Here is a 12,510-nt window from a genome sequence, read left to right as displayed (position 1 = left end):
CCTCAAATCTAGGATCCCAGTTTACCACAATAAAGCACCTTTCTTCATGGTTACAGGCTCTTCCAAAACAAGAAAATGCAAGTTTTGCAATAAAAAATAATTTGAGAGCGTTACGTGAGCGTCACGATATCGACCTCTCATAAGGAACGATGGGAGTTTCCTAAAATTGTTGGAGTGCAGTGGTTTCCGAGTCTGGACTTGGCTGCAGTGCCCTAAAGTGGCTTATGTGGCTTATAAAGGTGAAGGTGGTGACGTGAGATCCCCAGTTTTAGACCGGCTGGTGAAATCGCACGCGTTCTATCTTTTGGTAAAGGTTCCAAGCGGATTGGGAGAGCGGTTTCCGAGTTTGGGCTTCGCTGCAATGCCATAAAGCGGTTTGTGCGGTTTTTGAAGGTGGAGATGGTGACCTGGGGTCACCAGTTTCAGGACGGCTGATGAAATCGCAACCTCTCTCTCTCTCTTCTGGTACAGGTTTCAAGCAGATCTGTCGAGTGGTTTCCGAGTTTGGACTTGGATGTAATGCCCTAGAGTGGTTTATGCTGTTTTTGGAAGGTAAAGATGGCAACCAGAAATCACAAATTTCAGAGCGGCTGAATGAAAATGCATGCGTCCTATCTTTTGGTAAAGGTTTCAAGCAGACCAGTCGAATGCTTTCCGAGTTTGGACTTGGCTGCACTGCCCTTAGTGGTTAATGCGATTTTGAACGGGAAGATAGCGATCTGAGTTTCTACAAATCGCATAGTGATCGCACGGTCCACCAGTTCCTAGACGGCTGATGGAACTGCCTGCGCTCTATCTTCTGGTAAATGTTCCAAGCAGATCGGTTGAGTGGTTTACGAGTTTGGACTTGACTGCAATGCCCTGAAGTGAAGCCACATACTAACTTTCGAGTGGTGCTGGTTTAAAGAAGGTCTGACCAGCAATTCAGTAGTTTGAACTTGGCTATACGGTTGGTGGTGACGTAGTATTTTCCAGGCTCTCTTCAAACCGCTACTTGGCTCAGCCGTTACTCACTTTTAGCCGCCAAATAGTTGCCCACCACTAAATGCAATCTTATTGGCGCAGCTGCGTCATGTTGGGATGATTGCTATTTATCGAAAACGCACCAGCCAGTTCCGTGAACTTGTTTTGTAGGATGCGTGGGTATCGTGGCTGTATGGTGGTGTGAGTTAAGCAATGACTCAGGGCATTCAAAGTTCGCACATAATACTCGACTCAGAAGTAAGTATGGAGGTGGAGATGTGTTTGACTGTTTTCACACATTTCTGGGTGGGGAGATTAAGTTTCGGCAATAAATTGGACCAGTTCCACATCTGTGTGGGCTCAATTTAAAACCTTACGCTTTTGTGATAACCTTGCGCCGTAATGGGTGAATGTTTGGGTCTGCCAAGGATGAAGTGTTTCAAAGAGAAGAGATGTATTGCATTGTTTTTTACAACCATGTCTTTCAGGCTATTGCATATTTTATCATTGTGTATGGCTGCTGTGCCTAATTTGTACCATTGGAGCTCCGTACTATATGAAATGTCTAATTTATATAATTTGCATGATATGCATCTGCATGATTTCTGGCAGATTGCCCTATTATGATACTCCAGTTTGAATATTTGATTTTCCAGCATCTCCTCCATTAGTTTGCTTGCAGATGATTTGGCCACAGTCAACTGGACTGGAATCATAAGTATTAGTCAAAGAGAGTGAAAAAATCATGACATTTGGATGTATGCTATGAGGCACATTTTAGTATGTTGTCTCCAGTATGCTGTCAGGACATTGAGACCGAGATGATTATACAGTCAGTTGTCATATGCTGCTCATAATGTTAGTACAATTATACATGCCAGGAGGCAGATGTGTACAGTAACTGTATGGCTGTATCTTATTTTGATTCATGTCCAAACATGAATAACTGATTAAAAGCTATTGTGAGGAGATTTGAGATGAGTTATGCTGGACCAGAACAGTCCAGCTCAGCTTGTGGTGACTTGTTTTTTAAATATATGATGAGGCATAGATGCCTTATATTCATGTATATATATATATATATATATATATATATATATATATATATATCATCTTGAAGACCTCATAATTGCACCTATAAAGTATCCAACCTGAGCATAGAAGCAAAGGTATAAGTGTAGCAAGGATTCCACCTGTAAAATGTTCTGAACATGTTTCTTATATTTTTTGCTTTTCTGTAGGGTGTTCCTGACCTTGACCCACCCTAGCACATCAGAAAAAGGATAAATGCAACTAGCACTTCATCTGACAGGTGCAAAGATTCTTACAACCTGTCAGTGGAATGAAAATGTTCTTGGGCTCTGGAAACCAATGCAAAGTAATTTTGCACTGCTTACCATAAATAGATTGTATTTGCTGCATGGTAATTCACTGCATTCCACTGACATGGTTCTAGTGGAATGCATATCACTTAGAAATAGCTATCATTAGACTTTATATGAAGTTAATGATTTTGTATGTGCTATCTACATGCCAATAGAATTTGGTGTGTTTATGTGTTCAATGTTTGTTAACAAAACACTCATGAAAGTTCCACTTTAACATTTGCAGGAAAAGACGGAATTGAAGAACACAGAGACATCACCATGAATGCTCGAACACAAGTCTTTGAATTTGTAAGTTGGATTGGATGGCTGTCAGAAGCAGTCACACTGAACAATTGTATCAAATGCCGTAGATCATTTTTGCAATTTGCACATTACCACAGTTGTCATTATTTCACCTCTTTTCCATGTGAGTTAGTTATTGGGTTTTAAGGATGCATGAAATGCAATGTTATTTGTGCCCTTTTGTGTTGGTCTGGTGCAGTGTCCACATAATGGCTGCCCCCCCCCCCCCCCCCCCCCAATTCACCTGTCATCTTGTCATCAGTGGCAACCCAACAATGGCGAGAGCGTTAAGTGGCAGAGACATTGTGTGGACACCAACACAGCAGATGAGGACAATGGTGTCAACAATTAGGTGATCTGTAATGCTGACACTTCAGCTCCATTATTTTGTTAAGCTGCACACAGCTTCCTGCTGGTCACTGCTCTGGGTCTCCGATTGCTGTTGAGCAAGGCACGTCATGTGCTCTCGTCGTTCCATCAGCTGTCCACTTGTCCCTGTGCGTGCACCCGACCCCGTGACCTTGTGGTGACCTCTTGTGTGGCCGGCGGCCATTTCGGCAGTCGTGCGAGGCCTGTATGGTGAACGACATCGTGAGCAGCGTGTTCAGCACGGTGCTCTTCCACCGCACGCTCGGCAAGTTCAGCTGCCACAGGCACAACTTGTACTCGCTCGGCTCGGTCGGCTTCCTGGACGTGGACCTGCCGGTGCTGGAGATCACACATGTGAGCATATTGGTGTCAGAGGGGTGCTTCCATGCGTGTCGTCTTCTCGCGAAGGCGTCTGTAGCGTTGTCTACCGCCGTCCGGGTTATCGGGGTCGCCACCGTTGACAGTGAGAGTGTCACTGACACTGCTGGCAGCCACCAAATACTTCTCACAACCGCTCACTGGTTCGAGCTGTGTAAGCTGTGCTGTATCATCAACCCGTTCCTGGATGCATTACGAAGGCCTTCTAGAGCGGTGCCGAAGCAACGGCGGCCGCTCTGCTCCAGCCGTTTCACCCTGGCGCGTGTGAGCCGACCGGTGGCGACACGTGCGCCTGTGCGGCGTCGCTGGAGCCGGCTCTGACAGCGCGTGCGTCGCCGTCTGTCCGCCAGGTGCGCTGCTCGTCGCCCAGCATGCAGCGCGTGCTGGAGCGCGAGGTGTCCCAGTTCAGCGCCATGATGGCGGCGGCCGAGCGGCCGCACCAGGGCCAGATCTCGCTCGAGTTCTTCCAGAAGAAGCGCGGCAAGTGGCCGTTCGCGACCGAGCGCATGCCCTGGGAAGTGTGGACGCTCCGACTGGAGACGGTCGACCTGGAGAACGAGCGAGGTCAGGCACCGTGCTAGACGCTGCGTGGTCCGCCGCAGCAGCTGGCGTGAATGGAGAACGCGAATTCTGAATACTACCATATTTCACATGTCTTATATCAGCCACGATGTCGCTTGGCCATGCCGTTTTTGCGGTTTTGAGTCTCAGCGGCTGTCGCCTGCTCAGAGTCAAGCCCTGCCAGCACCGAGCAGTATTGAGAAATGTTCTGCTCTCTGGTCTGCTGATCGCTGCCGGTGTCCTCTCCCGATCTGACCGTGCCTGACCGGCCGACAGAGCGGAAGGTGTTCCGGGAGAAGGTGGTGGACGTGCTGGCGGAGAAGCTGCGTCACGTGGTGCAGGCCATGAACCGGCAGCAGTACCTGCCGCACACGCCGCAGCAGGCCGACCTGGACCTCGTGTTCGACACCTCCTTCCCAGACGTGCAGCCTTACCTGTTTAAGGTGAGGACTGGCGGCAGCTCTCGGCCTTGTGGCCTCACCCGCGGCACGGCGGCTTAGATGTGGCGTTGGAGGTGGGGAGCAGCAGGCATGGACAAGCGAGGCTGTTGCGATGGATGATCTGTGCGGCTGGCAGCTGTCTTAACTTGGCGCCACCCCAAAGAGTGGACGTGATTTATGCGTGACATGACATGAGTGAGTTACTATGCAGCTTTCCTGGGATGACACCGGGTTTTGAGCCCGGTGGCAGTGTGACCGATTGATTTTGCGTGACCAGGGTGTTCGTGAGAATGGGAACAGGTAGAACTACCTCATGAGGATGTTGGATGAATCCCGCAATGCTCCTAGTCCTGTCGATGACCTGGTCAGAAATCTTTAAAATAGAACGCGGGCGGCTGAGAGGCAGCCGGGGCAACGCAAAGGACGGAACAACCAAGCGGCTCGATTTCATTACTTGGAATGTCAAAAACTGTCAAAACAACTCGTCAAAGGCTGCCTGGAACCATCGTGGGATGACCAGCTCATGGAGAAAGGTGACGCCTCTCCTCCCCCCCCCCGTCCCCACTCAGTCACGATTTCGTTTAGTTTTACCTACGTGTCGGACGATTTCGACCCCCCCCCCCCCCTCCCTGTTTGATAGCCCCGACCCGCGCGTCATGTCCTGGTGACGGGACAAAGTCGGCGGCGGTCCAGTGGTGACCTCCGCCGTATGTAGCAGCATGACGGTGACCGGCTGTTGCCACAGGTGGACTACCAAACGAGCGGCGTCACCAACCCGTCCGTCGGCACGGCCGTCAAGAAGCTGCTCAAGGACACGCTGGCCATGTGACGCCGGCCCGGCTAGGCGACCAATGGCGACGCGCCCGGCCGGCCAGGCGACCAATGGGACGCGCTCGGCCCAACCAAGCGACCAATGACGACGCGCTAGGCCTTGCAGCTTTACTGGCGGGCTGGTCGGAGCCGCGCCGCGCAGATCGCTTATTTATTCGGTGACGCAGACGGGTGCTTCTTTCAACACACTTGTCCGCCACACGTTGTCCGTATGTGTACGCTTTGCAATACATTTTTATTTATATTGACCCGACGGCAGGGTATCTGCTGCCAGCCTTGGGAGAGGATGACAGGAGCGTTGGTGTTATCGGGGCTCAAAAGATAAGGCGTCCGTTTCGCCATCCACCACTGGCTGTCCGTCGCTGCCGCGACACAGCTGGCGGCACAGGCTGCGGAAAAAAACGCCACGCAGACCGGGCGCTCGTTCAAATATTACCCCGCGCGCAACCTTCCGGTGAGGGTACCGACGAGAGGGTTCGTCGCTGGTGATTTCCAGTGACAGTCGTGGTGTGGACGTCATTGATAACAGCCCGATGGCGCTGAACCGTTTCGGCGGCGGAGCAGCGGGCGCTAGGCGGTTTGAAACAAGTTCTTCGCCACGATGTCTACGCCTCTACTACCTCAGTGTCTTTGCCGCGGCCGGCCGGCTCAGTTCAGTAGAACACCCAGTGGGACATTCCAAATTAATAGAGCTAACGAAGCAACCAATCACTTAAGCGGCAACAATATAGCTGGGGTTTGTTCTACGCCACTTTGAACCAAACCACGCATTATATCAAATTACGGAGTCGCGAGGCAGGCTGCGCGATCAGGGGTATCCAAATTTCATAATGGTTTTGTTTCTACCTGGTAGCTTCTCTGAAGGGGCCATCCGCAGGAACAGACAATGGGCGTTGCGGTGTGGGTACGCATCGGCACCCAGTGAGGATGTATTATAAGTCCGGAAACGCTGACGACACGGAGCTCATGCCGGCTGAATCACAACCGGGGCGGCGGCAAAGCCTCCAGCTAAAAAGACCGATAAAACCCTGCTATTAAAAGCGGCGTTTGTGAGCCGCTTACGCCATCCACTTCACGAACGTAACAACGACTGTCCTGACATTCAACCGCCCTCCAGTTGACCTGTGTGGGCCTGATCACTTCTTGGCGGCGAAGTCCTCGCCCTTCTTGATGGATGCCAGCAGCTCGGGCAGCGCCTTCTTCACGAGGTCCGACTCGAACTCTGACAACGTGCCCATGCCCAGGTTCTTCTCCAGACCGTTTTTCTGGAAGCCACGGAGCAGCGTAAGCAAAGCCATCGGGATTGCGCATCGCGCCTCCCCAATCAGTCTTGACCCGGAACACCACAAACCGCTGAACACTGGCCATTTGCATCGGCGACATCACGCAAATCCTCCTATCACTGACTTGCGCGATATCAGGAAGGCATGCGACTCAATTGGCCATACTACTGAAATCGGAAGGCGTCGGAAGTCGAAACCTAAGCACGCGAAGTGATCCATACGCCATCCGGCGTGCGCCCCCTCCCCTCCCCCTTATTGTGTGGCGACACCGCGCAGCGGGCCACCGGCGGCTGAGTCGTTACGCCCAGACATAAGCCCGCCGCCTTTCCCATCCCGAAACCGCCCTGTGTGGGTCACAGCGAGTAGCACGCACAGCGTCACGAACACTCACCCCGAGCAGACACGGCGTGGAGAAGTAGGGGCTCTCGGTGACGTCCGAGCGCACGTACGAGCACTCGACCACGCCCTGCTCGCCGTCCATTGCGCGCAGCAGTGAGACGGCGAACCGGGCGCCGGCGTACGCCATCGAGAGGGTGGCAGAGCCGGCGCCCGCCTTGGCCTTCACTACCTCCGTGCCGGCGTCCTGTGGAGGGCGGGGGAGGGGTCACCGCCGGTACCGCGGGCCGGTGACGTGGTCCGTCCTTGAGACGGAGCGGTGACCGGGGCCGGACAGTGAGGCAGGCGGGGAGGGAGTCGTTACCGGTACTGCGGGCCGGTGGCGTGGTCCTTGAGACGGAGCGGTGTCCTGGGCCGGACAGTACGGCAGGCGGGGGGGGGGGGGGGGCGGGGGGTCGTCCCGAGAACCAAGAGGGAGAACATCACCAGATCACCGGATATACGGGAGAAATGCCTAGAGTTTTCGATCTGACGACTAACTACCTGCGACATACTTGTAGGTACGGGCTAGTCGACGGTATGAAACCAATTTTGTTGGTTATATTGGCAGTATTCAACATTTCGAATTGTGCTTATGATCACGGGTCAGCAACCACGTTGGAAACTCCGTTAAAAAAAATCACAAAAATTCCTGGCAAACCGCTCTTCCACGGGTCAACCTCGTAATCAAGAGCACAACTTAGATAGGCTGGGATTAAGCGCAAAACGCGATGCAACTGCTAAGGTCTTCGATCAGGACGGTAGTGAAAATGCCCCGTGACTTCGACTAGACTTCCATTTAACCCCTTCGCAATCAGAGCGCACAAGCCGGCGTTTGTTGCCACATCGGTCTGGACTAGGCGGCCGTCGGTCGGCGAGGGGCTGCGCCAGCAGGGCCCGCTCGGCCCGCCGCAAGGAGCGGGCGTCGCACCTGGATGCGCTCCGTCAGCGCCTTCAGCTGGTCGGCCGGGAACTGGACGGCCGGCGTGCACTGAGAGATGACCGGGATGATGGTGATGCCCGCGTGACCGCCGATCACCGGGCAGTTGACCTCGCGCGGGTCAACACCCTGTGCGGACGGGAGGATGCCGGTCAGCACCGCTGGATGTCAGCAGAACGGCCAGAGCGCAAGTTGTACAGAGCCGAATAGACTTTGACAAACAGAGGACCAGGGCCATGGCTGTCGGCAACCCGATGCGAAGTGAGTCGTATATCTGCGCTATCCATCCCATACCCCGGTAGAAAACACGCCATTCCACACATCCACCATATTTCCCTCGCTCATGATAACCTTATCTATCCGTGGTCAGACACTTCTCCTCACAACATCCTGATAACACCCTAGCACCACCAACGATCAGGGCACACCACTCACAGAGCGAGGCGACACCCACCGAGCGGAATGGAAGCCCGCCCGAGCCCGGCGCCCGGTCAAGCACCGCTGACCGAGCGGCGCCGGCACCGACCGCGACCGGCGGCGCCGCACCCACCTTCAGCTCGCCGATGAAGGCGTTGGCGCGCACGATGTCCAGCGTGGTGACGCCGAAGATGCGGCTGGGGTCGTACACGCCCGCCTGCTTGTACACCTCAGAGGCGATCGGCACCGTGCTGTTCACCTGGCGGCGGATACGGGGTCAGTGCGCGCTACCGATGAGCGCACCTGCTCACAGGCGCCACGCAACGAGCGGCGCTGCAGCGCCACGACCGGTAGATGGTGCCGATCACGAGAGGGCTGGCAGTTAGCACTTACGGACCCTGGCCTGCGATGGGCCAGCCCAGCGAACCCAAACCAACTAAGTCGCCGATGAGTTTCGCATGCTAACACCGGTCGGCGGAAAAACGTACCGATGCTTCGAACCAGCGATGCCTCGTACCCTGTCGCACATACATGGGAACAACCTGCGACCACTGAAATGTCTGGCCAACCACGTGTACCGCAGAGCATACACAGTTCTGTGGTTGTGGCATGTCTCAGTGAGCGCCTCACCACACCGAACGTAAGGCCAGCACAGGTTACCAGCTAACATGCATCGGTCACTGGCTGACCAGCACAGGTCACTATCTGGTCAGCACAGGTCACTGGCTAGCCTAAACAGGCCACTAGCTGACCAGCACAGGTCACCACCTGGCCAGCACAGGTCACTGGCTAACCTGCACAGGTCACTGGCTAGCCTGAGCAGGCCACTGGCTGACCAGCACAGGTCACCAGCTGACCAGCACAGGCTAAAGGCCGGCCAGCACATCACCTGCCGGCCCACACAGCGCCAGCCTGCCCTGCCCCGCGCCGTGCAGGATTGTGCCGCCCGCTCACCGGATTGGAGATGATAGCGATGAACGCCTTGGGGCAGACCTCGGCGGCGGCACGGCACAGGTCGCGCACGATCGAGGCGTTGGTGTTGAAGAGGTCGTCGCGCGTCATGCCCGGCTTGCGCGGCACGCCGGCGGGGATCACCACCACCTCGCAGCCCTCCAGCGAGGCCTGAGGAGGACGGCTCGGTGTCAGCGCCCACTCCACGCGTGGCCGAACGTCTTGTAGACACACCGGGACCAGTCCAGTCTGGTGTTCTGTCGCGGCGCGCGGCTCAGCGGTGGAGCAGTCACGAAAAACAAAATCAAAACCACTGCCGCAAGCCTGACGGGATTTGAGGTGAAGGCTCTCCTACCGCCTGCACCACCAGCGATCCATCCCCGAACCGCTGCCCCTCTCACCTTGAGCTGGTCAGGCCCCACATAGCCAGTGACCTTGGCTGGGCTTTCGATGTGGCCGAGGTCGGCCGCCACGCCCGGCGTGTGCACGATGTCGTACAGAGAGAGCTGCGACACCTGCGGCGCCTGCTTCATCAGCAGTGACAGCGGCTGGCCGATGCCGCCGCTGGCGCCCATCACCGCCACCTTGTGCTGATTCTGTGACACAGACAGATGCAGACTGGTAGGAGCTGAGTGGCGGCGAAACTGCAGCCACCCAGGTCAATGGGGCTGAGGTGGAGCAAGCAACTGAACTTGAGGTTACTTTTAAAAATGCTGGGCCAGGAATTTCTAAAGCAGGGCAATTTACATTTCACTGGGGCAGCCCACAGCACTGCAGGGCAGGTCCTGAGCTTGGACACAGGCCAGCTGAACTGAGAAATATATAGCAGTGCAGGGTCCCCTGTGGAGCTGCAAGTATAGCCCTGTAGGCAGAGATCTACCAATTGAATTACAGAGCTGGTGCAAGAAATGGTGCTTATGCTCAAAACTTTTTGGTTGTGGGATTTTATGCTGCTTGCACTGAAACAGGTAAACCAGACATGCAAACAATGCCGAGCCAAATATACACAGCAATGTGGAGCAGTGTGAATAGTGATATCATGAACTCAATGCAGCCATCACTCTTTCCCTAAACATCAAAGTGGTCATGGCCTGGATTGCAAAAATAAAGTTTAAGGCCATGCACCCCTAGTTCATATCATCAGCCATTGTCCATGCAGTGCTGGATACCACATATAGGACAGGACGGGGGCTGCCAAAAACACCTCGATCATCAATCAGTCCGCTACCCAGGCTACAAAAATGACATGTTCAAACATGTACAGCATAGCAGCAACGCCTCTATGGCAGTTTATAATTTGGCAGTGCTGAGTTTGATGTCTGGTGGCTACTCATTTCAGGGCATATAGAACCAAGAAATTTGATGCTTTTTAGGTCATCTCAAGAGCAAATTACTCCCTCAGAAAATCCCAAGCTGAACTAAGTGGAAAATTCAGCACAATTTGGTCTGGCCCCAGATTAAAGCACACATGCTCTAACTTCAGTGAGCCTACATACGCCTCCAGCAAGGTGGAACAATAATTTCACAGGCTGGTCCCCCCTCCCATTTTGAAGAAAAGTCTTTGTGATGATTTTAAACCCAGCTAGACTGCAAAAAGAGGTTATCACAGACATGTCTGTTGTAGCAATGCCAGAAGAGCAGAGTTTTCCCAAAATTAAGATGTTATGCAGGTAATGTGTTGTAAAAATACTCCCACCAAATCTTGATAAGCAAAAAATTCAAATTTGATGAAATAAAGTCCGAAACATTCAGGGCATGCTTTAACAGAAGCATCACATTGAGGTCAAGCAGATATCAGGGAAGTGGATGGAGGGTCAGGGTATACATTGCTACCTCATGTTAAAAAAGAGCATCATACATTAATCATCATTTTTAAGGCAGAACATATCAATTAATCATATAACAGGTCATCTTAACTCTTACCTTGGAACTTAAATAACTAACATAGCGAACATCTGAGAGCATCAAACACGCAGCAACTGTGACCCGGCCGCCGCTGCTACCAGCGATCACAACATTACTGCCTAGGCCAAGGTAACAAGAATCCAATCACATATGTTTCTTGCATATCCAAGCAGTCTTGGGTATTGTTTGTAGATTGGTCCATATGGTGGGGAAATATGGCATTTTTGGGTGGGAATGAAAAGCAAAATGAAAATATGGTGGCTAAACAAAAGATCTTAATATGGTACATATATATGGCATGGAACATGGATGCCAGTGGGGCACTGGGTTGAAGGGGATAGGGTGGGGGGCATTAGGTTAGGCTGGGTTAGGTTAGGTTAGGTTAGGTTGTTAGGTTAGGTTAGGTTGTTAGGTTAGGTTAGGTTGGACTAGGTTAGGTTAGATAAGGCTAGGTTAGTTAGGTTAGGTTAGGTTAGGTTAGGTTACATTGGGTTAGGTTAGGTTAGGTTAAGCTAAGTTAGGTTAGGTTAGGCCGTTAGGCCTGTCCGTTTCATAAATCTACATAGACGCAATAAGAAACGCTTTTCATTGCATAATTATTGTTACCTTGGCCCAGTACATTTTTTATGGTTCCTGATAAGCAGAAATATTGTAATTACGCAACAATAACGCAGAAACGGCACTAGGAAGTCGGGGCGGTGGGGTGTGTGCAGTGCTCAGGAGCTCCCTATCGTAGTCATTAAAATTTGAAGGTAGGAGCATGAATCTACCTGTTTTACGATTATTTACGATATGTTCCGCCTTGACACGATGAATGATGCACAATGATATTTTCTAACATTAGGTACCAATGTATACCTGCACCGGATGGAGTTTTCACTTATTGGTAGCGCGATAGGTTACAATAATTGATTCAAATTTCTGCGCTTTTTAAACTGAAGCGAAGCATTACTCAACGCTGAGCCGGCAAATTCACTAAATAATAAGGAAGGACTTGATACGGAGACATGAAACCTGAACGAACGCCGATATTCGTACCTGGCTAGAAACTGAGAAGTTTCGTGAGATCGCCTTCAAGGCAGCAGCCTGCTGCGGACGAGCGAGCCTGGAGAACATAATTGTTGTTGAAAAGGTATGTGATTTCCTGAACTAATTTCTCTAAAATCCAACCAACTGCTCCCGGACGCAGCGACTCGACCTCGACGACCTTCGGGCACAAGAAAAGAGGAGGAATAGTTTGCAAATAGGTACAGAAATAGTTAGTGTACAAAATACTTGCCAATTATAGGTTGTAAGACCATGCCTGTTGGGAATTCATGATAATAAATCAAAGTAGTTAAAAATAATGTCTTGCATTCTCATCAGTTTAGGCACCAAATTTTTTTCATAGCATAATGCTTGAAATGAAATAATTATATTTTACATGA

At 52.1% G+C, this 12,510-nt stretch overlaps 2 protein-coding genes across 2 annotated transcripts; one reads left to right on the top strand and one right to left on the bottom strand.

Annotated features, from left to right (window-relative positions):
* The first annotated feature begins 1,088 nt into the window (after nt 1–1,088).
* Nucleotides 1,089–5,465, top strand: Atg101 (autophagy-related protein 101). Its single transcript, XM_037233976.1, has 6 exons — nt 1,089–1,221; nt 2,575–2,639; nt 3,195–3,356; nt 3,731–3,944; nt 4,218–4,384; nt 5,127–5,465. Exons 2-6 carry the CDS (start codon nt 2,610–2,612, stop codon nt 5,208–5,210), a joined length of 657 nt encoding a protein of 218 aa, XP_037089871.1. The 5' UTR covers nt 1,089–1,221; nt 2,575–2,609; the 3' UTR covers nt 5,211–5,465.
* A 636-nt stretch (nt 5,466–6,101) lies between these two features.
* Nucleotides 6,102–12,312, bottom strand: Mdh2 (malate dehydrogenase 2). Its single transcript, XM_037233975.1, has 7 exons — nt 12,122–12,312; nt 9,580–9,774; nt 9,182–9,349; nt 8,361–8,486; nt 7,802–7,939; nt 6,887–7,078; nt 6,102–6,477 (listed from the first exon to the last, which is right to left on the bottom strand). Exons 1-7 carry the CDS (start codon nt 12,197–12,199, stop codon nt 6,349–6,351), a joined length of 1,026 nt encoding a protein of 341 aa, XP_037089870.1. The 5' UTR covers nt 12,200–12,312; the 3' UTR covers nt 6,102–6,348.
* Nucleotides 12,313–12,510: the final 198 nt, after the last annotated feature.

The sequence above is a fragment of the Pollicipes pollicipes genome, unplaced genomic scaffold (assembly GCF_011947565.3).
Source record: "Pollicipes pollicipes isolate AB1234 unplaced genomic scaffold, Ppol_2.1 Scaffold_7231;HRSCAF=8579_pilon_pilon_pilon, whole genome shotgun sequence".
Lineage (NCBI taxonomy): Eukaryota > Metazoa > Arthropoda > Thecostraca > Pollicipedomorpha > Pollicipedidae > Pollicipes > Pollicipes pollicipes.
Note: the sequence above shows the minus strand (reverse complement) of the source record. Positions and strands in the feature narration are given on the sequence as shown.